Source organism: Salmo trutta, unplaced genomic scaffold (genome assembly GCF_901001165.1).
Source record: "Salmo trutta unplaced genomic scaffold, fSalTru1.1, whole genome shotgun sequence".
NCBI classification, from domain to species: domain Eukaryota; kingdom Metazoa; phylum Chordata; class Actinopteri; order Salmoniformes; family Salmonidae; genus Salmo; species Salmo trutta.
The window spans coordinates 585,602-613,366 of record NW_021823258.1 but is presented as its reverse complement, the minus strand read 5'-3'; the positions used below and the strand labels follow the sequence as shown (position 1 = coordinate 613,366).

The 27,765-nt window shown below is 47.0% G+C and overlaps 1 protein-coding gene across 1 annotated transcript in view; it reads right to left on the bottom strand.

Moving 5' to 3' along the window:
* Positions 1-25,900, bottom strand: part of LOC115189934 (voltage-dependent calcium channel subunit alpha-2/delta-4) — a 65,915-nt gene extending 40,015 nt beyond the window's left edge. Inside the window, exons 1-8 of the mRNA XM_029748444.1 lie at positions 25,003-25,900; positions 20,580-20,661; positions 10,763-10,939; positions 7,381-7,543; positions 6,274-6,405; positions 5,159-5,219; positions 1,912-2,062; positions 1,058-1,132 (exon numbers count right to left, since the gene is read on the bottom strand). Coding sequence (XP_029604304.1) covers positions 1,058-1,132; positions 1,912-2,062; positions 5,159-5,219; positions 6,274-6,405; positions 7,381-7,543; positions 10,763-10,939; positions 20,580-20,661; positions 25,003-25,196 — 1,035 coding nt within the window. The 5' untranslated portion in view covers positions 25,197-25,900. The remainder of the gene's footprint in view (positions 1-1,057; positions 1,133-1,911; positions 2,063-5,158; positions 5,220-6,273; positions 6,406-7,380; positions 7,544-10,762; positions 10,940-20,579; positions 20,662-25,002) is intronic.
* Positions 25,901-27,765: the final 1,865 nt, after the last annotated feature.

Below are 27,765 nucleotides of genomic sequence, written 5' to 3'. Positions count from 1 at the left end.
ATAGCTTTTCTGCTCTATTGGTTAGAGCCTGTAAGTAATCATTTCACTCCTGTTGTATTCAGCGCACGTGACAAATAAACTTTGATTTGATTTGATAGGAGGGGAAAGAGAGAGAGGGAAGGATGGATTTGGCAGCGGTGATGTCATAAGAAGATGAGAATAATGAAAGAGATAATACTGAAGGAGGCAGAGGAGAGAGGGATCGACGGAATTAGGGAGGGATAGAGGGAGTTAGGGAGGGAGGGAGGGAGGGATAGCGGGAGTTAGGGAAGGAGGGAGGGAGGGAGTTAGGGAAAGAGGGAGGGAGTTAGGGATAGAGGGAGGGAGTTAGGGATAGAGGGAGGGAGTTAGGGATAGAGGGAGTTGGGGATAGAGGGAGTTGGGGATAGAGGGAGTTGGGGATAGAGGGAGTTAGGGATAGAGGGAGTTGGGGATAGAGGGAGTTAGGGAGGGAGGGAGGGAGGGAGTTAGGGATAGAGGGAGGGAGTTAGGGATAGAGGGAGTTGGGGATAGAGGGAGTTGGGGATAGAGGGAGTTAGGGATAGAGGGAGTTGGGGATAGAGGGAGTTGGGGATAGAGGGAGTTAGGGATAGAGGGAGTTGGGGATAGAGGGAGTTGGGGATAGAGGGAGTTAGGGAGGGAGGGAGTTAGGGATGGAGGGAGTTAGGGATAGAGGGAGGGAGGGAGGAAGGGAGGGAGTTATGGAGGGAGGGATAGAGGGAGGGATAGATGGATAGAGGGACAGAGGGAGGGAGGGTAGAGGGAGGGAGGGATAGAGGGAGGGAGGGAGGGATAGATAGATAGAGGGAGTTAGGGATAGAGGGAGGGAGGGAGAGATAGAGAGAGGGTTCAGATAGAGGGAAGAGTTGTCGTGCTATCAAAGCCCTTTAGCACTTCGTGACTCCGAGTCCCTGCCAGGAACAGTAGTCTAGTGGCACCCGGCCCACCGGTGTGAGTCCTATCGCTCTGAGCCTTATTAACCAGCCTTAATGAGCAAACAGCTTATGGGCCTTAATTGATGTATTGAGTTAATGAGCATTAGAGTTCCATTGGTTACCTCTCGGTTGTCCAGGTCAGCCTGGACCAGGGTGCCCTTGAAGCAGGGTTCCACGTATTGGACGTAGTCGCTGTACTGTGGGATAGAACGCATGGGGAAAGCAGGTCAGGTGTGTGTGTGTGTGTGAGCGTATAGGGAAACAGGTCAGGGAGAGTTAAGGAGGTCAGCAGGTGTAATCTCAGCTGGAACAGAGAATCTCTGTGATGTAAAACGTTACAACAGCAGTGTATTTAACATCACATGACACATGTTGTCCAATCCTCTTCTGGCCTGGGCTACCTTATCATACATTATGACCTTCCAGCAATTTAACCATAAACACTGTCTGAATTGGGCAGATGGGGTTGTATTAATAAATGAATCATTCTGCCATAATTCACCATAAGATATTTTGTATGATTGTAAATGCACACATTATATTCAATTATTTCATTCCATTGCAGCTGTATAATTAAAACCAGGTCAGCCCTAAATGGCGTGTGTGTATGTTTTGCTTGTGTGTGTGTGTGTGTGTGTGTGTGTGTGTGTGTGTGTGTGTGTGTGTGTGTGTATGTGTGTGTGTGTGTGTGTGTGTGTGTGTGTGTGTGTGTGTGTGTGTGTGTGTGTGTGTATATGTGTGTGTGTGTGTTTTGCGGGTGTGTATGTGTGTGTGTGTGTGTGTGTGTGTGTGTGTGTGTGTGTGTGTGTTTTGCTTGTGTGTGTGTGTGTGTTTTGCTTGTGTGTGTGTTTTGCTTGTATGTGTGTGTGTGTGTGTTTTGCTTGCTTGTGTGTGTGTGTTTTGCTTGTGTGTGTTTTGCTTGTGTGTGAGTGTGTGTGTGCATGTCTGCGTGTGTGTTAATCTCCTAGTTACTCACGGCGATGACATTGACAAAGTCGTTCTCCCCTAGTGTGTCCAGGATGGTGTTAATAGTGTGCTTGGCGATAGTGAGCCTAAGACCCTTCATACTCCCGCTGACGTCCACTACGATGATGATGTCCTTGGGAGAGGTCGCAGCCTGGATGTACCTGGAACAGAGCAGAGGGCAAAGGTCAACTGATTAAATCAATCAGATATTTAGTTTTCAGGTATTTGTTGGTCTGTTGGGGCATTTGGATATCAACAAAGGTGGGATGTACAGTTTACAGTACGGATTATAAAGGCCTGTCTGTTCTAAAGGCCTATCTGGCTGGACCTATTGCAAGCCAAGGCCAAACGTTTATACAAGAGGTCAGGGTTCAGTCGATACACGATTACCCAGACATTCTTAGAATTCCAGCTGGTTCTATGGTTCTGAAACGGAACAATGGAACATTTGGAAGGAGGAGTCAGAACTGTCCAGGAACATCTCCTGAGAGGTTAATGAGCTTGGGCACACTGGAGGATAAGAATAAAGAGACGGTCGGAGGGGAGGAGGGGAGGAGGGAGGGAGGGTGGGAGGGAGGGAGGGAGGGAGGAGGGAGGGAGGGAGGGCACACTGGAGGATAAGAATAAAGAGACGGTCGAAGGGGAGGAGGGAGGGAGGGAGGGAGGGAGGGAGGGAGGGAGGGAGGGAGGAGGGAGGGAGGGAGGGCACACTGGAGGATAAGAATAAAGAGACGGTCGAAGGGGAGGAGGGAGGGAGGGAGGGAGGGAGGGAGGGAGGGCACACTGGAGGATAAGAATAAAGAGAGGATGGAAGAGGAGGAGGGAGGGAGGGAGGGAGGGAGGGTGGAGGATAAGAATAAAGAGAGGATCGAAGAGGAGGAGGGAGGGAGGGAGGGAGGGAGGGAGGGAGGGTGGAGGATAAGAATAAAGAGAGGATGGAAGGGGAGGAGGGAGGGAGGGAGGGAGGGAGGGAGGGGAGGAGGGAGGGGAGGAGGGAGGGAGGGAGGGTGGAGGATGGCCGTACGCTCCTCTCCTATCCTGTCCTCTGTCGACAGGGAACTTCTTACATACCACACCAAGCCATTGTTTTAACCATCAGACCGACGACACTCTCAACATCCAAGAATGAGGACACTCTCAACATCCAAGAATGAGGACACTCAACATCCAAGAATGAGGACACTCTCAACATCCAAGAATGAGGACACTCTCAACATCCAAGAATGAGGGCACTCTCAACATCCAAGAATGAGGACACTCTCAACATCCAAGAATGAGGACACTCTCAACATCCAAGACTGAGGAAACTCTCAACATCCAAGACTGAGGACACGCTCAACATCCAAGACTGAGGACACGCTCAACATCCAAGACTGAGGACACTCTCAACATCCAAGACTGAGGACACTCTCAACATCCAAGACTGAGGACACTCTCAACATCCAAGAAGGAGGACACTGTCAACATCCAAGACTGAGGACACTGTCAACATCCAAGACTGAGGACACTCTCAACATCCAAGACTGAGGACACTCTCAACATCCAAGACTGAGGACACTCTCAACATCCAAGAAGGAGGACACTGTCAACATCCAAGACTGAGGACACTCAACATCCAAGACTGAGGACACTCTCAACATCCAAGACTGAGGACACTCTCAACATCCAAGACTGAGGACACTCTCAACATCCAAGAAGGAGGACACTGTCAACATCCAAGACTGAGGACACTCAACATCCAAGACTGAGGACACTCTCAACATCCAAGACTGAGGACACTCTCAACATCCAAGACTGAGGACACTCTCAACATCCAAGACTGAGGACACTCTCAACATCCAAGAAGGAGGACACTGTCAACATCCAAGACTGAGGACACTCTCAACATCCAAGACTGAGGACACTCTCAACATCCAAGACTGAGGACACTCTCAACATCCAAGACTGAGGACACTCTCAACATCCAAGACTGAGGACACTCAACATCCAAGACTGAGGACACTCAACATCCAAGACTGAGGACACTCTCAACATCCAAGACTGAGGACACGCTCAACATCCAAGACTGAGGACACTCAACATCCAAGACTGAGGACAATCTCAACATCCAAGACTGAGGACACTCTCAACATCCAAGACTGAGGACAATCTCAACATCCAAGACTGAGGACACCGAGTCTTGGTAGACGTGTGTTATTTTTTCTAAGCCCATAACCATGTGTGTGAGGTGTACATTTTAGTTTCAAAGTAGATTTGTTTCAGACTACCAAGAAACACTCTGTCTGACCCTGATTACCCCACTGCAGGAAAAGGTTTAAGGTTCTTTAAACCAAATTAGGAAGAATCCCAAACTGAGGCTTAAATGCAAACATAGTGCTGATTTATTGGGACATCATGTGCAGAAAAGTACATAAACAAAGGTATGGAAAAAACAAACCAAACGTTTGAACATCAAGCCACCCTCAGTGTGAATAAGCAGGAAACCTGACAACTCTTCAACTGGGATTCCTGGAAAACCTGGGGATTTAGTGGAAGCTACCAGACTTTTCCAGTCCTAGTTACTCAGCCAGGGCAACAACTCATCAGGAGAGTGTGATTCCAAATGACCTCTGCTCTGCTCTACATTTAGTTAGACCGTACGGACCTAATCTATACTGTCAAAACATACCGGACAGATCACAAATCACTCCTCAATAGTGACCCCTTGACCCAGACACTTGTTTTCCCCACAGGACCTGCTGTTCAGGTTGCCGTGGCCACCAGACCCAGGGATGGTAATAGCCAGCCTATCAGGTAGCAGCAGCGTGGGGGTTGTAATTCCCTACAGACCAAGGAGAGTAAGGACAGACGGCCAGTCACCGAAATAACAGATTAGTGGAGCTAGATAGCCAAGGAACTGCTGGGTTCAGGGAATCTAACAGATTACTTCCTCATGACTACAGGCTCACACAGGAAACACTTACAGATGACTTCCTCTTTCCTCCTAACAAAAAGGCTCTCAGAGCAGAAAGACAGACAGGCAGACACACACAGGAGTGGGAGACAGACAGGCAGACAGACAGGCAGACAGGCAGACAGACACAGGAGCGGGAGACAGACAGACAGATATGGGCTACACTACGCCCCAAATTCAACCCTATTCCCTATGTAGTACACTACTGTTGACCAGGGCCCTATTCCTTATATAGTACACTACTGTTGACCAGGGCTCTATGTAGGGAATAGGGTGCCATTTGGGACGCAGTTTAGGAACTCACCAGTTTCTGTTCCTGCAGTCAAACGTGACGACACCATTTTCATCTGGGGTCCATGCGATGCCTGTGGAAATGGTGTATTGGAAATGCCTGGTGTGAACTCACAATATGGTACAATGCTGAATTATCAGTTCAGATGACCTTGATAGACTCAGATATAGACTGGAACAGCTGAGTCCCCCTATACCCCTAATGACCTGATAGACTCAGATATAGACTGGAACAGCTGAGTCCCACTATACCCCTAATGACCTGATAGACTCAGATATAGACTGGAACAGCTGAGTCCCACTATACCCCTAATGACCTGATAGACTCAGATATAGACTGAAACAGCTGAGTCCCCCTATACCCCTAATGACCTGATAGACTCAGATATAGACTGGAACAGCTGAGTCCCCCTATACCCCTAATGACCTGATAGACTCAGATATAGACTGAAACAGCTGAGTCCCCCTATACCCCTAATGACCTGATAGACTCAGATATAGACTGAAACAGCTGAGTCCCCCTATACCCCTAATGACCTGATAGACTCAGTTATAGACTGGAACAGCTGAGTCCCCCTATACCCCTAATGACCTGATAGACTCAGATATAGACTGGAACAGCTGAGTCCCCCTATACCCCTAATGACCTGATAGACTCAGATATAGACTGAAACAGCTGAGTCCCCCTATGCCTCTAATGACCTGATAGACTCAGATATAGACACTGCTATTCTCCATTAAAACTGCTGTCAGTTAAACCTAGCAAGGCTATTGGGTTCAGCTGGGCCTGCTGCAGTGTGGAGTGCTGATCTGTAGATTTAGCTTAGCTGTCTGTCTGTCTGTCTGTCTGTCTGTCTGTCTGTCTGTCTGTCTGTCTGTCTGTCTGTCTGTCTGTCTGTCTGTCTGTCTGTCTGTCTGTCTGTCTGGGGCGTGTGTGTGCGTGCCTGTACAGTATTGTGGGTCTGTCTGTCTGGGGTGTGTGTGTGCGTGCCTGTACAGTATTGTGGGTCTGTCTGTCTGGGGTGTGTGTGTGTGTGTGTGTGTGTGTGTGTGTGTGTGTGTGTGTGTGTGTGTGTGTGTGTGTGTGTGTGTGTGTGTGTGTGTGTGTGTGTGTGTGTGTGTTGTTACCTGGGTAGAGTCTGAAGAAGCCAGCAGCACTGCCAAAGTACTGCCAGGTTAGAGTAGGGTCCTTCTGGAAGTTATCCACAAACACATCGTTCAGGGCCTCCGACATGTACACCCCATTTAGAATACCAGGGTCTGACCAGACAGAGGGAGGGAGCGAGGGAGACAGAGAGAGAGAGAGGAGGGAGAGGGGAGTAGAAGCAGAGGGACAGGGAGGAAGTGAGAGAGAGTGAGTGTGAGAGAGAGAGTGAAAGAGAGTGTGTGAGAGAGAGTTAGTGAGAGAGTGAGTGTGAGAGAGAGAGAGAGAAAATGTGTGTGAGAGAGAGAGTGAGAGAGTTAGTGAGAGAGAGTGAGAGTGTGTGAGAGAGGGAGTGTGAGAGAGAGGGAGTGTGAGAGAGAGTGAGTGTGTGAGAGAGAGAGAAAGAAAGAGAGAGAGAGAAAGTGTGTGTGAGTGAGTGAGTGAGTGAGTGAGTGAGTGAGTGAGTGAGTGAGTGAGTGAGTGAGAGAGAGAGAGAGAGAGAGAGAGAGGGTCAGAGAGTGAGAGTGAAAGAGAGAGTGAGAGAGTGAGTGAGTGAGTGAGTGAGTGAGTGTGAGAGAGAGAGAGAGAGGGTCAGAGAGTGAGCGTGAAAGAGAGAGTGAGAGAGTGAGTGAGGGAGGGAGGGAACAGGGTAAAGAGTTAGTATCTGATGAACATTCCTCCCTAAAAGGCCTCTGAAGCAGTAATGACAACAACATCAAATGGATTTCATTCGGCGGAGCAAAAAGGCAACAGCTGAAGACAGGGAGCTAACCCAACCCTGTCTGGATAATGTAGAGAGACCACGGCATTGTCCTAAACAGCTAAAGACAGGGAGCTAACCCAACCCTGTCTGGATAATGTAGAGAGACCACAGCATTGTCCTAAACAGCTAAAGACAGGGAGCTAACCCAACCCTGTCTGGATAATGTTGAGAGACCACAGCATTGTCCTAAACAGCTAAAGACAGGGAGCTAACCCAACTCTGTCTGGATAATGTTGAGAGACCACGGCATTGTCCTAAACAGCTAAAGACAGGGAGCTAACCCAACCCTGTCTGTCCTGAGCAGCAAAATGAACCACCGCTAGCTGACCTTTGTTGTATACGTTGGTGGGAACCTGTATGTCGCTCTGCAGAGTGTTGACCTGGAGCTTGTTGAAGTGTTCATTCTCTTCCAGAGGAAACTCTCCTCCCAACTCGATAGCGTTTCCATCTTTATCCACTGAGTTGATCAGCATAGAGTTATAGTAGTCAAACTGATGAGGAGAGAGAAATCACAGAGTTATAGTAGTCAAACTGATGAGGAGATAGAAATCACAGAGTTATAGTAGTCAAACTGATGAGGAGAGAGAAATCACAGAGTTACTGTAGTCAAACTGATGAGGAGATAGAAATCACAGAGTTATAGTAGTCAAACTGATGAGGAGAGAGAAATCACAGAGTTATAGTAGTCAAACTGATGAGGAGAGAGAAATCACAGAGTTATAGTAGTCAAACTGATGAGGAGAGAGAAATCACAGAGTTATAGTAGTCAAACTGATGAGGAGAGAGAAATCACAGAGTTATAGTAGTCAAACTGATGAGGAGATAGAAATCACAGAGTTATAGTAGTCAAACTGATGAGGAGAGAGAAATCACAGAGTTACTGTAGTCAAACTGATGAGGAGAGAGAAATCACAGAGTTATAGTAGTCAAACTGATGAGGAGAGAGAAATCACAGAGTTATAGTAGTCAAACTGATGAGGAGATAGAAATCACAGAGTTATAGTAGTCAAACTGATGAGGAGAGAGAAATCACAGAGTTACTGTAGTCAAACTGATGAGGAGATAGAAATCACAGAGTTACTGTAGTCAAACTGATGAGGAGAGAGAAATCACAGTTACTGTAGTCAAACTGAAGAGGAGATAGAAATCACAGAGTTATAGTAGTCAAACTGATGAGGAGAGAGAAATCACAGAGTTACTGTAGGCAAACTGAAGAGGAGAGAGAAATCACAGTTATAGTAGTCAAACTGATGAGGAGAGAGAAATCACAGAGTTATAGTAGTCAAACTGATGAGGAGATAGAAATCACAGAGTTATAGTAGTCAAACTGATGAGGAGATAGAAATCACAGAGTTACTGTAGTCAAACTGATGAGGAGAGAGAAATCACAGAGTTACTGTAGGCAAACTGATGAGGAGATAGAAATCACAGAGTTATAGTAGTCAAACTGATGAGGAGATAGAAATCACAGAGTTACTGTAGGCAAACTGATGAGGAGATAGAAATCACAGAGTTACTGTAGTCAAACTGATGAGGAGAGAGAAATCACAGAGTTACTGTAGTCAAACTGATGAGGAGAGAGAAATCACAGAGTTACTGTAGTCAAACTGATGAGGAGAGAGAAATCACAGAGTTACTGTAGTCAAACTCCAACAGAGATCATAGGAAAAGATAAGGTCAAACTGCAACAGAGATCATAGGAAAAGATAAGGTCAAACTACAACAGAGATCATAGGAAAAGATAAGGTCAAACTGCAACAGAGATCATAGGAAAAGATAAGGTCAAACTGCAACAGAGATCATAGGAAAAGATAAGGTCAAACTGCAACAGAGATCATAGGAAAAGATAAGGTCAAACTGCAACAGAGTGCACATCACAAAGGTCAATAGCTGCTGTACATTTCAAACCTTGAATATTTTGTACAGCTGTAATGATCTTGTTTTGTGTTTTATATGTATAATAATAAAGTTATATTTGTTACGTGTACTTTGCATTCGGAAAGTATTCAGTACCCTTGACTTTTTACGTTACAGCCTTATTCTAAAATGTATTAAATAAATCAAATTCCTCATCAATCTACACACAATATCCAAAAATGACAAAGTGAAAACAGGTTTTAAGACATTTTTGCAAATGTGTTAAATAGTATAAAGAAAAAGTATTCAGACCCTTTGCTATGAGCTCAGGTGCATCCTGTTTCCATTGATCATACTTGAGATGTTTCAACAACTTGTTTGGACTCCACCTGTTGCAAATTCAATTGATTGGATATGATTTGGAAAGGCACACACCTATAAGGTCCCACAGTTGACAGTGCATGTCAGAGCAAAAACCAAGCAATGAGGTTGAAGGAATTGTCTGTAGAGCTCCAGGACAGGATTGTGTCAAGGCACAGATCGGGGGAAGGGTACCAAAACATTTCTGCAGCATTGAAGATCCCAAAAACACAGTGGTCTCCATCATTCTTAAATGGAATAAGTTTGGAACCACCAAGACTCTTCCTAGAGCTGTCTGCCAGGACAAACTGAGAATTCAGGGGAGAAGGGCCTTGGTCAGGGAGATGACCAAGAACCTGATGGTCACTCTGACAGAGCTCTAGAGTTCCTCTGAGGAGATGGGAGAACCTTTCAGAAAAGCAACCATCTCTGCAGCACTCCACCAATCAGGCCTTTATGGTAGTGGCCAGATGGAAGCCCCTCCTCAGTAAAAGGCACATGAAAGCCCACTTGGAGTTTTCCAAAAGGCACCTAAAGGACTCTCAGACCATGAGAAACAAAATTCTCTGGTCCGATGAAACCAAGATTGAACATGGTGGTGGCAGCATCATGCTGTGGGGATGTTTTTCAGCTGCAGGGACTGGTCGACTAGTCAGGATTGAGGGAAAGATGAACAGAGCAAAGTACAGAAAGATCCTTGATGAAAACCTGCTCCAGAGAGCTCAGGACCTTTGACTGGGACGAAGGTTCACCTTCCTACAGGACAACAACTCCAAGCACACAGCGAAGACAATGCAGGAGAAGCTTCGGTACAATTCTCTGAATGTCCTTGAGTGTCCCAGCCAGAGTCCAGAATTGAATCCAATCGAACATCTTTGGAGAGACCTGAAAATAGCTGTGCAGCAACGCTCCCCATCCAACCTGACAGAGCTTGAAAGGATCTGCAGAGATAAATGGGAGAAACTCCCCAAATACAGGTGTGCCGAGCTTGTAGCGTCATACCCAAGAAGACTCAAGGCTGTAATCGCTGCCAAAGGTGCTTCAACAAAGTACTGAGTAAAGGGTCTGAATACTTATGTAAATGTAATATTTCCGTTTTTTATTTTTTATACATGTCTAATGTCTAAAAACCTGTTTTTGCTTTGTCATTATGGGGTATTGTGATGTCATTATAGGGTATTGTGATGTCCTTATGGGGTATTGTGATGTCATTATGGGGTATTGTGATGTCCTTATGGGGTATTGTGATGTCATTATGGGGTATTGTGATGTCCTTATGGGCTATTGTGTGTAAATTGATGAGGGGGAAAAAAAAGGTAATCCATTTTAGAATAAGGCTGTAATGTAACATTATGTGGAAAAAGTCAAGAGGTCTTAATACTCCCTGAATGCACTGTACACCAACTCAGTCTGTGACGATCGGTTTGAACAACAGCCCTTAAAAAGTGTATTTGTAAGGAGGAACACAGTGGTGTGATTACACTGTGACTGACCTCTAAGGTAGCGTTGAATTCATGGTATAGATCAGCGTCCTCCGCTGCCTCCGCCAGTCTCTTGACAGACTTCATCTTCCTACCCAGCATGCCCTCCATCTCCTCAGCAAACTTCTTCACCAGTTCCTCTCCGTCCACCTCCTCCATCTTCACCGTGGGCTCAATGTCTTTGTATTTCTGGAGAGGAAAGGGTTAAATACCGTTAATAAACATGTTTAAGTAACCAACGGTCCCTGATATCATGTCATGTTAACTGCACAGGTGAACTGTCAGGTTTTATTATCTTTCAGGAATCAGGTGTTTTCAAGTCTGTAATTGAATCCACTTCCACAAGGGAGCTGTCATAAGAGACACATGTAACGTATTATATGACAACAATCAGAGAAGAGTTGGATCTTGGTATTGGATTGGCTAGAGAACAAAGAGCTTATCTCTAAATAGAACCTTGACAAACCGCTATCCGACTCTGTTGTCCCAGCTGGTGACTATTCAACAGCTGTTGGTGGATTAAAGTCGTCTGTTAATCATCTCCTGTTGTTTTTTTACCACAGTCAGTCTTTGACAATGGTGTTAACCTTCTGCCCTCATCACCTCTCACATACCAACACATTAACTTAAACACACACATACACTCAGTGGACAGTTTATTAGGTACACAACCCCCGTTCACGAAAATGGTTCGCTCCTACAAGCAGTGAGTCATGTTGCTGTGGCTTGCTATATAAAGCAGGCAAACAGGCATCAAGGCATTCAGTTACTGTTCGATTAAACGTTAGAATGGGCAAAACGAGTGACCTAAGGGACTTTGAGCGTGGTATGATCGTCGGTGCCAGGAGTGCTGGTTCCAGTATCTCAGAAATGGCCAGGCTGAGGGAATAGAACCCCAGGCTGGATCACTGGATCAGAGGGCATAGAATCCCAGGCTGGATCACTGGATCAGAGGGAATAGAACCCCAGGCTGGATCACTGGATCAGAGGGAATAGAACCCCAGGCTGGATCACTGGATCAGAGGGAATAGAACCCCAGGCTGGATCATTGGATCAGAGGGAATAGAACCCCAGGCTGGATCACTGGATCAGAGGGAATAGAACCCCAGGCTGGATCACTGGATCAGAGGGAATAGAACCCCAGGCTGGATCACTGGATCAGAGGGAATAGAACCCCAGGCTGGATCACTGGATCAGAGGACAGGAGGGAATAGAACCCCAGGCTGGATCACTGGATCAGAGGGAATAGAACCCCAGGCTGGATCCCTGGATCAGAGGGAATAGAACCCCAGGCTGGATCACTGGATCAGAGGGAATAGAACCCCAGGCTGGATCCCTGGATCAGAGGGAATAGAACCCCAGGCTGGATCACTGGATCAGAGGGAATAGAACCCCAGGCTGGATCCCTGGATCAGAGGGAATAAAACCCCAGGCTGGATCACTGGATCAGAGGGAATAGAACCCCAGGCTGGATCACTGGATCAGAGGGAATAGAACCCCAGGCTGGATCACTGGATCAGAGGGAATAGAACCCCAGGCTGGATCACTGGATCAGAGGGAATAGAACCCCAGGCTGGATCACTGGATCAGAGGGAATAGAACCCCAGGCTGGATCCCTGGATCAGAGGGAATAGAACCCCAGGCTGGATCACTGGATCAGAGGGAATAGAACCCCAGGCTGGATCACTGGATCAGAGGGAATAGAACCCCAGGCTGGATCACTGGATCAGAGGGAATAGAACCCCAGGCTGGATCCCTGGATCAGAGGGAATAGTACCCCAGGCTGGATCCCTGGATCAGAGGGCAGGAGGGAATAGAACCCCAGGCTGGATCACTGGATCAGAGGGAATAGAACCCCAGGCTGGATCCCTGGATCAGAGGGAATAGAACCCCAGGCTGGATCCCTGGATCAGAGGGAATAGTACCCCAGGCTGGATCACTGGATCAGAGGGAATAGAACCCCAGGCTGGATCACTGGATCAGAGGGAATAGAACCCCAGGTTGGATCCCTGGATCAGAGGGAATAGTACCCCAGGCTGGATCACTGGATCAGAGGGAATAGAACCCCAGGCTGGATCACTGGATCAGAGGGAATAGTACCCCAGGCTGGATCACTGGATCAGAGGGAATAGAACCCCAGGCTGGATCACTGGATCAGAGGGAATAGAACCCCAGGCTGGATCACTGGATCAGAGGGAATAGAACCCCAGGCTGGATCCCTGGATAAGAGGGAATAGTACCCCAGGCTGGATCCCTGGATCAGAGGGAATAGAACCCCAGGCTGGATCCCTGGATCAGAGGGAATAGAACCCCAGGCTGGATCCCTGGATCAGAGGGAATAGAACCCCAGGCTGGATCACTGGATCAGAGGGAATAGTACCCCAGGCTGGATCACTGGATCAGAGGGAATAGAACCCCAGGCTGGATCCCTGGATCAGAGGGAATAGAACCCCAGGCTGGATCACTGGATCAGAGGGAATAGAACCCCAGGCTGGATCACTGGATCAGAGGGAATAGAACCCCAGGCTGGATCACTGGATCAGAGGGAATAGAACCCCAGGCTGGATCACTGGATCAGAGGGAATAGAACCCCAGGCTGGATCTCTGGATCAGAGGGAATAGAACCCCAGGCTGGATCCCTGGATCAGAGGGAATAGAACCCCAGGCTGGATCACTGGATCAGAGGGAATAGTACCCCAGGCTGGATCACTGGATCAGAGGGAATAGAACCCCAGGCTGGATCCCTGGATCAGAGGGAATAGAACCCCAGGCTGGATCCCTGGATCAGAGGGAATAGAACCCCAGGCTGGATCCCTGGATCAGAGGGAATAGAACCCCAGGCTGGATCACTGGATCAGAGGGAATAGAACTCCAGGCTGGATCACTGGATCAGAGGGCAGGAGGGAGATGACAAGGGGACACTCCTAGAAAGCTTCAGGCCTTCAGCAAATCAAATCCAATTGTATTTGTCACATGCGCCGAATACAACAGGTGTTGACCTTACAGTGAAATGCTTACTTACAAGCCCTTAACCAACAATGCAGTTTTAAGAAAATACAAAAAAAAGTAAGAGATAAGAATAACAAATAATTGAAGAGCAGCAGTACATAACAATAGTGGGGCTATATACAGGGGTACTGGTACAGAGTCAATGTGTCAATGTGCAGGGTCATGGGTGTCGAGGTAATTATGATCACGATCTCCGCAGCCGATGTGAGTAAGACCTTAAATCAGGTCAACATTCACAAGGCTGCTGGGCCAGACGGATTAACAGGACGTGTACTCCGAGCATGCGCTGACCAACTGGCAGGTATCTTCACTGACATTTTCAACCTCTCCCTGTCTGAGTCTGTAATATCAACATGTTTCAAGCAGACCACCATAGTCCCTATGCCCAAGAACACTAAGGTAACCTGCCTAAATGACTACCGCCCCGTAGCACTCACGTCGATCTTAGTCCTGTATTGACGCTTTGCCTGTTTGATGGTTCGTCGGAAGGCTTAGTGGGATTTCTTAAAAGCTTCCAGGTTAAAGTCCCGCTCCTTGAAAGCGGCACCTCTACCCTTTAGCTCAGTGCGAATGTTGCCTGTAATCCATGGCTTCAGGTTGTGGTATGTACGTACAGTCACTGTGGGGACGACGTCCTCGATGTTCTTATTGATAAAGCCGGTGACTGATGTGGTGTACTCCTCAATGCCATGGGAACAATAGTATAAAGCTAAGGCAGGCCGTAAGGCTTCAGCAGGTGAGTGTGGAGGAAGTAGCGGAAATTGTACCGTCTATTGATTGTAGAAGAGTTCCATTCCAAAGTAACCAGGAAGGAAAAACACATAGAAACCTTCCAGACAACGATAAAACGTCCCAGTGTGTCCCATGTTATCTTAACCTGTCTTGTACAAACACCATAAACATAAATGCAGCCTCTTTATGGTCAAAAGAGGGCATCATAGAAGCAGTGGCTGAGTGAGCAGCACAGATTCCCCCCCCCTCCGGGCAACGGAAATTAAAAGCAAACGTTGCTTCCCAAGCAACCACCCAACCAATCAATAAACACAACCCCAATCAGTAATCAATCAGCTAACTATCAGGTGAAGTCATGTGTGAAGATGCAGCTGTCTTTACCATGAATAATGAGTTTAGTATTGATCTGTTTATGATGATGATGATGATGTTTATGATGAAGATTAAGTGAATGTTTTAACTTGTAATTTTCACAGTGATCTTTTCCAAAGCTAATGAGAATAACATATACTGTATGTACGATGTGGTGTATGAGAAATCTACTCATTACCAAGCTCAAACAAGCTGCATATTATGGTATTATGGTGTATTATGGTATATTATGGTGTATTATGGTGTATTATGCTATATTATGGTATATTATGGTGTATTATGGTGTATTATGGTGTATTATGGTGTATTATGCTATATTATGGTATATTATGGTGTATTATGGTGTATTATGGTGTTGCGCTCTTATGGGTTCTAAGAAATTAGCTATGCAGCTAAAATCTAGTATAATATGTTTTGTACATGAACCCTGTCAAATAAACAAATACAAACACACAGACTGTGGCAGGAAAGGTAGAGCGGGGTGGAGGAGGAGCCAGGAAAGGTAGAGCGGGGTGGTGGAGCCAGGAAAGGTAGAGCAGGGTGGAGGAGCCAGGAAAGGTAGAGCGGGGTGGTGGTGGAGCCAGGAAAGGTAGAGCAGGGTGGAGGAGCCAGGAAAGGTAGAGCAGGGTGGAGGAGGAGCCAGGAAAGGTAGAGCGGGGTGGAGGAGCCAGGAAAGGTAGAGCGGGGTGGAGGAGGAGCCAGGAAAGGTAGAGCGGGGTGGAGGAGGAGCCAGGAAAGGTAGAGCGGGGAGGAGGAGCCAGGAAAGGTTAGAGCGGCGGTGGTGGAGGAGCAGGAAAGGTAGAGCGGGGTGGGAGGAGGAGCCAGGAAGGTTTAGAGCGGGGTGGTGGAGGAGCCAGGAAAGGTAGAGCGGGGTGGAGGAGCCAGGAAAGGTAGAGCGGGGTGGTGGAGGAGCCAGGAAAGGTAGAGCGGGGTGGAGGAGGAGCCAGGAAAGGTAGAGCGGGGTGGAGGAGGAGCCAGGAAAGGTAGAGCGGGGTGGTGGAGCCAGGAAAGGTAGAGCGGGGTGGAGGAGGAGCCAGGAGAGGTAGAGCGGGGTGGAGGAGCCAGGAAAGGTAGAGCGGGGTGGAGGAGCCAGGAAGGTGAGCGGGGTGGAGGAGCCAGGAAAGGTAGAGCGGGGTGGTGGAGGAGCCAGGAAAGGTAGAGCGGGGGGTGGAGGAGGAGCCGGAAAGGTAGAGCGGGGTGGGGAGGAGCCAGGAAAGGTAGAGCGGGGTGGAGGGTGGGTGTGACCAGGAAAGGTAGGCGGGGTGTGGAGGAGCCAGGAAAGGTAGAGGGGGTGGAGGAGCAGGAAAGGTAGAGCATGAGGAGCCAGAAAAAGCGGTGGTGGAGGAGCAGGAAAGGTAGAGCGGGGAGGAGGAGCCAGGAAAGGTGAGCGGTGGTGGAGCCAGGAAAGGTATAGCGGGGGTGGAGGAGCCAGGAAAGGTAGAGCGGGGTGGAGGAGCCAGGAAAGGTAGAGCGGGGTGGTGGAGGAGCCAGGAAAGGTAGAGCGGGGTGGTGGAGGAGCCAGGAAAGGTAGAGCGGGGTGGAGGAGCCAGGAAAGGTAGAGCGGGGTGGTGGAGGAGCCAGGAAAGGTAGAGCAGGGTGGAGGAGCCAGGAAAGGTAGAGCGGGGTGGTGGAGGAGTCAGGAAAGGTAGAGCGGGGTGGAGGAGCCAGGAAAGGTTAGAGCGGGGTGGTGGAGGAGCCAGGAAAGGTTAGAGCGGGGTGGAGGAGCCAGGAAAGGTTAGAGCGGGGTGGAGGAGCCAGGAAAGGTAGAGCGGGGTGGAGGAGGAGCCAGGAAAGAGGAAACCTAAGTCTATTAAAGCACGAGAGCCTTTCCCGTCTGTCACTAAAATACTGTTATGATTGTATGTGCTGTTCTCTGACTCTATGGATGGGAATTGTGTTCCTATCAAACTAAGCTGTCAGCCAGGTCGTCCAGGGTTAATCCAGGAGGTTAGTCCCACACGGCACCCTATTCCCTATGCAGTGCACTACTTTTGACCAGAACTCCATGGGCCCCGGTCAAAAGTAGTGCACTTCATTGGGAATAGGGTGCCATTTGGGACACAGACCGGACTTTATTCTGTCCCCAAATGACAAATATAGACATAGAAACTGCAGATAGACAGAGCCGCAGGCATGCACACACACACACGCACACACACACACACACACGCACACACACACAGACCTGGAAAGAAGGGAAGGAAGAAAAGGCAAAAAACAAACATCCTATATTTTCTAAGCTCTGACAGAGCAGCCTACTGTCAACACAAGCACAGTGGCTTTATAAACGCTGACAGAGCAGCCTACTGTCAACACAAGCACAGTGGCTTTATAAACGCTGACAGAGCAGCCTACTGTCAACACAAGCACAGTGGCTTTATAAACGCTGACAGAGCAGCCTACTGTCAACACAAGCACAGTGGCTTATAAACGCTGACAGAGCAGCCTACTGTCAACACAAGCACAGTGGCTTTATAAACGCTGACAGAGCAGCCTACTGTCAACACAAGCACAGTGGCTTTATAAACGCTGACTGAGCAGCCTACTGTCACACAAGCACAGTGGCTTTATAAACGCTGACAGAGCAGCCTACTGTCAACACAAGCACAGTGGCTTTATAAACGCTGACAGAGCAGCCTACTGTCAACACAAGCACAGTGGCTTTATAAACGCTGACAGAGCAGCCTACTGTCAACACAAGCACAGTGGCTTTATAAACGCTGACAGAGCAGCCTACTGTCAACACAAGCACAGTGGCTTTATAAACGCTGACTGAGCAGCCTACTGTCAACACAAGCACAGTGGCTTTATAAACGCTGACAGAGCAGCCTACTGTCAACACAAGCACAGTGGCTTTATAAACGCTGACAGAGCAGCCTACTGTCAACACAAGCACAGTGGCTTTATAAACGCTGACAGAGCAGCCTACTGTCAACACAAGCACAGTGGCTTTATAAACGCTGACTGAGCAGCCTACTGTCAACACAACCACAGTGGCTTTATAAGTCACATTATATCCCCAGTATAATGTTAATAAGACATTATATCCCCCAGTATAATGCTAATAAGACATTATATTCCCCAGTATAATGCTAATAAGACATTATATTCCCCAGTATAATGCTAATAAGACATTATATTCCCCAGTATAATGCTAATAAAACAGATTATATTCCCCAGTATAATGCTAATAAGACATTATATTCCCCAGTATAATGCTAATAAAACAGATTATATTCCCCAGTATAATGCTAATAAGACATTATATTCCCCAGTATAGTGCTAATAAGACATTATATTCCCCAGCATAATGCTAATAAGACATTATATTCCCCAGTATAATGCTAATAAGACATTATATTCCCCAGCATAATGTTAATAAGACATTATATTCCCCAGTATAATGTTAATAAGACATTATATTCCCCAGTATAATGCTAATAAGACATTATATTCCCCAGTATAATGCCTAAAGACATTATATTCCCCATGCATAATGCTAATAAGACATTATCTCCCAGTATAATGCTAATAAGCATTATATTATATTCCCCAGATAATGCTAATAAGGACTTATATTCCCCAGTATAATGCTAATAAGACATTATATTCCCCAGCATAATGCTAATAAGACATTATATTCCCCAGTATAATGCTAATAAGACATTATATTCCCCAGCATAATGCTAATAAGACATTATATTCCCCAGCATAATGCTAATAAGACATTATATTCCCCAGTATAATGCTAATAAGACATTATATTCCCCAGTATAATGCTAATAAGACATTATATTCCCCAGTATAATGCTAATAAGACATTATATTCCCCAGTATAATGCTAATAAGACATTATATTCCCCAGTATAATGCTAATAAGACATTATATTCCCCAGCATAATGTAACATCTGAAAAGCTTAAGGACGTGTTATTTTATTCCATCCAGTCAGATTATTGTCTACAACATGAGCTCAGAGACTAGGGAGGGGGACTGCACAGACATGTGTGTGTGATACGTAGTGTGTGTGTGTGTGTGTGTGTGTGTGTGTGTGTGTGTGTGTGTGTGTGGTGTGTGTGTGTGTGTGTGTGTGTGTGTGTGTGTGTGTGTGTGTGTGTGTGTGTGTGTGTGTGTGTGTGTGTGTGTGTGTGTGTGTGTGAGTGAGTGAGTGAGTGAGTGAGTGAGTGAGTGAGTGAGTGAGTGAGTGAGTGAGTGAGTGTGTGGAGTGAGTGAGTGAGTGAGTGTGTGAGTGAGTGAGTGAGTGAGTGAGTGAGTGAGTGAGTGAGTGAGTGAGTGAAAGAGTGAGTGTGTGTGTGTGTGTTAGGCCAGACAGATGTTGTCAGGTCCTGCTGGGTAGTCTTCAGGGTCGCTAGGGAACAGAGAGCATGTGCTAATTACTGAGAAGTGCTGGGACTCACACCTAGGATGGTAATTAGGCCAACACACACACACACACACACACACACACACACACACACACACACACACACACACACACACACACACATCATCAGCACCTACAAGGGCTGTCCTCTCCTCACGACTCACACCGTGAACAGGAAACAGAGCAGAACTTATATAAAGGAAATCTGACATAGGAAAGACAAGCACCAAGTCTAAACCAGTATATCACTGCACTAAAGGGATAGAAACAGAAAGACAGACAGAAACACACTCATATGACAATGAGGCTAATCCAATCTATCTGTATGTTTTATCAACTGATTAGACAGTCATGGTACGGTATACCTTTTAGGACACCCTCAGCCACAAGTCTTACACCTCTGAGGGGGAGAATTTCCTAAAAGGTACACCGTACTATAGTTCCATGTTCTGTTTCTGGTTCCTATTAAATAGCCTACGGTATGAGAGAGGGTCATTTTACAGTAGTGTGTCATTCCAGTGGCCGGCATTTCAGTTATGTAGTCTGCACTGTACAGTAAGGCTGCTTCCGATTGGTAGACGGAGGAAGGGTTCCCTAACCCCTCCCCTCACAGCCTAAAACCATTGTGATGTCATATGATCCAGATTAACCCTGTAAATCCACATTCTGGAATCATCTCTCCATCAATCTCTATCCTTCTTCCTTCCTTCCTCTCTCTCCTCCTCTCTTCCTCTCCTTCCTCCTTCCTCTCTTCCCTCCTTCCTCTCCTTCCTCCTTCCTCTCTTTCCTCCTTCATCTCTTTCCTTCCTCTCTTTCTTCCTCTCTCTTCCTCTCTTTCCTCCTTCCTCTCTTTCCTCCTTCCTCTCTTCCCTCCTTCCTCTCTTCCCTCCTTCCTCTCTTCCCTCCTTCCTCTTTCCTCCCTCCTTCCTCTCTTTCCTCCTCTCTCTCCTCTATCCTCCTCACTCTCTTCTTATCCAACAACATGAAAGTACAGTACTCTATTCTGTCTCTTTCACACAAACATACAAATGAATATCTCCTGCGTTGATAATGTCATCAACGTGGCCTCCCAAACCCCCGACAGTATTTCCTCCACACGCAAACACAGTCTCCATTCAACATCCACAAACAGCAGTGATCATACAAATCGTTATCTTGCCGCCCTTCTCTCTTTGATTTCAGGGCTGAGCTCACCCTGCAGGGAAGCCCCTCAACACACACACACACACACACACACACACACACACACACACACACACACACACACACACACACACACACTGTTCCCCCCCACTCATCCATCTCTAAATCAGAGGTGGTTTCTGTGGGTTACCTTTTGAAGTAGAAGAGCCCCAGAGTATTTTGTTGAAAGAGAAATGATTTGTTTTCCATAGGAGACGGCCCATTGCTGAACCCTGAAAAACAGAAAGGAAATACAGGAAATTACTGTAAGCTTTGTAAAAACCCAAATACAATTGAAGTACAATTGGCCCAATAGAAGAGCTCGGTTTACTGTCAATTTATTCTAGTAGTCCATGGCAACAGCACCTGCCTGGTTCTTCAGAATGAATTTATTCAAAACACAGCTAGTCTCCTCTCTAGGTTCCTTCCTAGGTTCCTGCATTTTAGGGAGTTTTTCCTAGCCTCTGTATGGCTCTCCGGGGTTTAGGCTGGGTCTCTGGAAACAAACTGCTGATGAAACAAAAGGGCTTAATAGAAGACATTTGATTGATGAATTGAGCTTCTCTCTGATTCATGGCATTGGGTCCTAGACATGTCCTAATGAGCTCACAATACCACATGTGTTATATTAGTTACTTAACTGTACTGGAGCCTCGTTCCAGAAGGTCGATGTTCTGGTTACTTAGAACAGATGCTTCTTGAAAATGAATTTATTTTCATTAGAGTTGTGTGGCCATAATGTACTTTATGTGTGTGTGTGTGTGTGTGTGTGTGTGTGTGTGTGTGTGTGTTACTAAACCACCAGCGGGGACTGGGGTTAGAGAGGTGAGCTGGGGGACAGATGGGGGTTAGAGAGGTGAGCTGGGGGGACAGATGGGGGTTAGAGAGGTGAGCTGGGGGACAGATGGGGGTTAGAGAGGTGAGCTGGGGAACAGATGGGGGTTAGAGAGGTGAGCTGGGGAACAGATGGGGGTTAGAGAGGTGAGCTGGGGGGACAGATGGGGGTTAGAGAGGTGAGCTGGGGAACAGATGGGGGTTAGAGAGGTGAGCTGGGGGGAACAGATGGGGGTTAGAGAGGTGAGCTGGGGAACAGATGGGGGTTAGAGAGGTGAGCTGGGGACAGATGGGGGTTAGAGAGGTGAGCTGGGGGACAGATGGGGGTTAGAGAGGTGAACTGGGGGACAGATGGGGGTTAGAGAGGTGAGCTGGGGGGACAGATGGGGGTTAGAGAGGTGAGCTGGGGAACAGATGGGGGTTAGAGAGGTGAGCTGGGGGACAGATGGGGGTTAGAGAGGTGAGCTGGGGAACAGATGGGGGTTAGAGAGGTGAGCTGGGGAACAGATGGGGGTTAGAGAGGTGAGCTGGGTAACAGATGGGGGTTAGAGAGGTGAGCTGGGGAACAGATGGCTCAACACAGCCAGAGGAGCAGAGGAAGCAGCTAGCGTACAAGAGGTTATTATAATAACCTACAATATAGTGGGCTACAGTGTCACTATCTATATCTTTGGTAAGAGCATCCAGGAAGCCCCACTGGAGGGCTATTATGCTACATGCTAACACAGGGGCGCTACTATGCTGCATGCTACAGAGCTAATATGCTATGCTAATGCTGGAGAGTTAATATGGTACAAGCTAACAATGAAAAGATAATATGCTACATGCTAAAAGTCTATGAAGCTAACGCTATAGAGCTAATATGCTAAATGCTTACACTGGGAAGCTAAGCGTATATACACTGTCATTCAGCCTTTGCTTTAAACCCATACAGAGAACCCAATCCTTCCTGACCCCCTGGACAGTGGAGGACAGATAAAAGGACAATCACAGACACTGAGCCTTGTTTCAAGTCCTGGACAAACGGTTAGCTTAGCTCGCAGCTACACATTGTAAATGAAATGAGTCAGTATATAACCCTACAACCGTGGTATTTTAGGGATGATGGTATTGATGACAGGTTGACCATAATATGGGGGAGATCATAATACACATTCATTTCAGAGGAGACAGATTTGTTTTACTGATAGTGTATAAGGAAACACATTTCCAGATAAATTCATGGTGACGTTGTAGGTCCAGTCACAGAAAGCTGGCTAACACACTTGGTGAGAGGATATGAGAATACAGTTCTGAGGGCCTCCCAACATGAACACACAATCAGAGGAGCTCTCTAAGACAAGGCTTTCCCACCACTGATGTGACTCTGACTCAGTTCTTAGTTCTTTGTCTTAGTTCTGTCTCTCTCTCTATCTGTCTCTGTCTCTCTGTCTCAGTATCTGTCTCTTTCTCTGTCTCTCTGTCTCAGTATCTGTCTCTCTGTCTCAGTATCTCTGTCTCTCTAGCTCTCTCTCTCTCTGTCTGTCTTTCTAGCTCTCTCTCTCTCTCTGTCTCAGTATCTGTCTCTCTAGCTATTTCTCTCTGTCTCTCTGTCTCTGTCTCTCTAGCTCTCTCTCTCTCTGTCTGTCTCTCTAGCTCTCTCTCTGTCTCTCTGTCTCAGTATCTGTCTCTCTAGCTATTTCTCTCTGTCTCAGTATCTGTCTCTCTGTCTCAGTATCTGCCTCTTTCTCTGTCTCTCTGTCTCTCTCTCTGTCTCTCTAGCTATTTCTCTCTGTCTCTCCAGCTATTTCTCTCTGTCTCTCTAGCTATCTCTCTCTGTATGTGTCTCTATCTATTGGAAGAGACTACTCTAGGTACATCTCTCTCTGTCTCTCTAGCTATCTCTCTCTGTATGTGTCTCTCTCTATCTATTGGAAGAGACTACTCTAGGTACATCTCTCTCTCTCTGTCTCTCTAGCTATCTCTCTCTCTGTCTCTGTCTCTATAGCTATCTCTCTCTCTCTATCTCTCTAGCTATCTCTCTCTCTCTGTCTCTCTCTCTCTCTCTCTCTGTCTCTCTAGCTATCTCTTTCTCTCTAGCTATCTCTCTCTCTCTCTGTCTCTCTAGCTATCTCTCTCTGTATGTGTCTATCTATTGGAAGAGACTACTCTAGGTACATCTCTCTCTCTCTGTCTCTCTAGCTATCTCTCTCTCTATCTATTGGAAGAGACTACTCTAGGTACATCTCTCTCTCTGTCTCTCTAGCTATCTCTCTCTCTATATGTGTCTATCTATTGGAAGAGACTACTCTAGGTACATCTCTCTCTGTATGTGTCTCTCTATCTATTGGAAGAGACTACTCTAGCTACATCTCTCTCTATATGTGTCTATCTATTGGAAGACACTACTCTAGCTACATCTCTCTCTATATGTGTCTATCTATTGGAAGAGACTACTCTAGGTACATCTCTCTCTGTCTCTCTAGCTATCTCTCTCTGTATGTGTCTCTCTCTATCTATTGGAAGAGACTACTCTAGGTACATCTCTCTCTCTCTGTCTCTCTAGCTATCTCTCTCTCTGTCTCTGTCTCTATAGCTATCTCTCTCTCTCTATCTCTCTAGCTATCTCTCTCTCTCTGTCTCTCTCTCTCTCTCTCTCTGTCTCTCTAGCTATCTCTTTCTCTCTAGCTATCTCTCTCTCTCTCTGTCTCTCTAGCTATCTCTCTCTGTATGTGTCTATCTATTGGAAGAGACTACTCTAGGTACATCTCTCTCTCTCTGTCTCTCTAGCTATCTCTCTCTCTATCTATTGGAAGAGACTACTCTAGGTACATCTCTCTCTCTGTCTCTCTAGCTATCTCTCTCTCTATATGTGTCTATCTATTGGAAGAGACTACTCTAGGTACATCTCTCTCTGTATGTGTCTCTCTATCTATTGGAAGAGACTACTCTAGCTACATCTCTCTCTATATGTGTCTATCTATTGGAAGACACTACTCTAGCTACATCTCTCTCTATATGTGTCTATCTATTGGAAGAGACTACTCTAGGTACATCTCTCTCTATATGTGTCTATCTATTGGAAGACACTACTCTAGGTACATCTCTCTCTGTGTTGCAGGTATCCAGTTCAATGGTGAGTAGAGCCTTTACCTCAGCATCAGGACAGTGTGTCAATGAGGAGTCTCTTGGGCAGCACACAAACGCTACGTAACCCCCGTCCGTCCGTCCGTCCGTCCGTCCGTCTAACAGTGTTACAGCACACACCTAGCAACATCACTCCTCTTCAGTCCTACTCTCAGCTCCAGGAGAAATCTACTGTATGTTGAACCCAGTAACTTCTGGGATGCACAGTTTAACTGGGGCTACAGCACAGCACACTGACAGTGATGGATAACATGAACTATAGATATACAGTACTATTCTACTGACAGTGTATAGGGGACAGTAACATGAACTATAGATATACAGTACTATTATACTGACAGTGTATAGGGGACAGTAACATGAACTATAGATATACAGTACTATTCTACTGACAGTGTATAGGGGACAGTAACATGAACTATAGATATACAGTACTATTCTACTGACAGTGTATAGGGGACAGTAACATGAACTATAGATATACAGTACTATTATACTGACAGTGTATAGGGGACAGTAACATGAACTATAGATATACAGTACTATTCTACTGACAGTGCAAGAGGGGTGTGAGGTCCACATGTTTTGGGTGAGGCCATGATTAGGGTACTCACGTTTCTGGCGGTATCTTCATCTGAGCGTTGGCCATGAAGCAGAGCCAGCTGGACCAGATAATCCACAGGGTGATGATCCGTGTCATCCCGGCGCTCCTCTCCCGCCCACGCATCCCGACGCCAACGCCAACGTTCCGACCGCCGCCGTTCCGACGATGCATCACTACGGTTGCTGACGACCCCACTGACAGCATCTGCAGGGGTCGACCCACTGGGTTTTATCAGATGTACTGTATTCAAACAAACAACAACCCAACAGGAGTCTGTATGTTCCCTAGAGACTCAGGAAGTCAGGGAGAAGGAGGACCAGACGGTGTTGTCCAAGGACAGGGTTAATGGAGGATCCCAGTTGGAACAGGAGTCTGTATGTTCCCTAGAGACTCAGGAAGTCAGGGAGAAGGAGGACCAGACAGTGTTGTCCAAGGACAGGGTTAATGGAGGATCCCAGTTGGAACAGGAGTCTGTATGTTCCCTAGAGACTCAGGAAGTCAGGGAGAAGGAGGACCAGACAGTGTTGTCCAAGGACAGGGTTAATGGAGGATCCCAGTTGGAACAGGAGTCTGTATGTTCCCTAGAGACTCAGGAAGTCAGGGAGAAGGAGGACCAGACAGTGTTGTCCAAAGACAGGGTTAAAGGAGGATCCCAGTTGGAACAGTTTGATCACGTTAGATTCAGCAGCTCCATGCTGCCCCAGTGATCCAGGGTTCTGGAAGGTTCTGACGAAGTCAAACACCACCCTGTACAAGCAACATGACTGCTTCTTTAGAAGAGGGTTAACATCCACACTACCAAGTGTACACTAGAGTTAACACCCACACTACCAAGTGTACACTAGAGATAACATCCACACTACTAAGTGTACACTAGAGATAACACCCACACTACCAAGTGTACACTAGGGTTACATCCACACTACCAAGTGTACACTAGGGTTACATCCACACTACCAAGTGTACACTAGGGTTACATCCACACTACCAAGTGTACACTAGGGTTACATCCACACTACCAAGTGTACACTAGAGATAACATCCACACTACCAAGTGTACACTAGGGTTACATCCACACTACCAAGTGTACACTAGGGTTACATCCACACTACCAAGTGTACACTAGGGTTACATCCACACTACCAAGTGTACACTAGAGATAACATCCACACTACCAAGCTTATCTCGTTTGTGGTGCTGAGAGTTAATGCCCCAAAATCAACATTGTATACCACATCACTAGACCAGGCTCTTTCTCTCCAGCTTCTATTCATCCATTCATCAATCCACACCTCCGTCTGCTTCACTCCTCCATGCTGCTCCCTCCCTCGCTCCTCTACCTCTCCAATAAACACGTCCGCAGGGAAAGAAGAGGAGAAACCAGAGGTGTTCAACTTCTTTCTTCAAACAAAAGAAAAACCCAAAGTCAAATCCAAGAAAAGTTCTGCCACCAAAGATCTTACTCCAGCGAACAGGAGACCATACTTCCTCCTCCAAAGAATAAACTTCTAAATGTCTCAGCTGTAACTACAGGAAACGCTGTCCCTAAAAGCCTAACGTTGTAATCCTTCTCAGTAGGCTCTAAATGGGGTGTTAGAAAAGAGGCCCCTGGGTAGTCCGTGCTGAGGGACGAAGGGCGTAGGTTTAGGGCCGTGGCTCAAGGAGAGAGAGAGAGAGAGAGAGAGAGAGAGAGAGAGAGAGAGAGAGAGAGAGAGAGAGAGAGAGAGACAGAGAGGTTAGTAGGAGACAGGACACTGCTGGCTGCTACAACCAGCCCTGCCACTGGAAGTTACTGTAGCAGCCAGCCAGGCATATCTCTTCCCCACTTCCACTCCTTCCCCTCCAACAGTTTACATCATAATCTGCTTAGATTAAACTCTCTTCCTTCCTCCCCTCCCCCTCTACGGGTTTACAAGGTTGTTGTAGTGGAGAGAGGAAGAGGTGGAGAGAGAGAGAGAGAGAGAGGTGGAGAGAGAGAGAGAGAGACAGAGAGAGACATTTTTATTGTTTATTTCACTTTCGTTTATTATCTACTTCACTTGCATTGGCAATGTTAACATGTTTCCCATGCCAATAAAGCCCTTTGAATTGAATTTAAATGAATAGAGAGGGATAGTGGGTAGGCGTGGGGCAGGGGGGCGAAGGTGGGGCGAGGGGCCGGGGGCGAGGGTGGGGGCCGAGCTTGGGGGCGAGGGGCCGAGGGTGGGGGCGAGGGGCCGGGGGCGAGGGGCCGGGGGCGAGGGGCCGGGGGCGAGGGGCCGGGGGCGAGGGGCCGGGGTGGTTGTTGTATCAAAGAGGATTATGGTGATTTCTGGAGACAGGCTTGTGTTGGACCAATCAGAGAAAGGGAAAGTAAAAGCCCCAGAAGCTTGGTTTTTAAACAGTGTGGAGAGACACCTAGTGGTGCCATGACAACTCTGACTGACTCTGACAACAGCAGTCTGCACCAGAGACTGTGCAACAGGACACATGGGAGAGCAAAAATAAATCACATTGCATGGCGGTATATTCTCCCAAAAGGGCTTATTCTAAGGCTTAGTATAGTTGTGATGTCCAATTCATAGAATTAGGAACGAGTAGTAATTATCAGGATCTCTATGGTTCTATTCTTCTATCCAGTACCTGGGACTTTCTGTCCAGTAAACTACTGGTCATTGTGCACATAGATGTCGTACCACAGATGTGAGGCTAGGTTACAGATCATAGATGTCGTACCATAGATGTGGGGCTAGGTTACAGATCATAGATGTCGTACCATAGATGTGAGGTTAC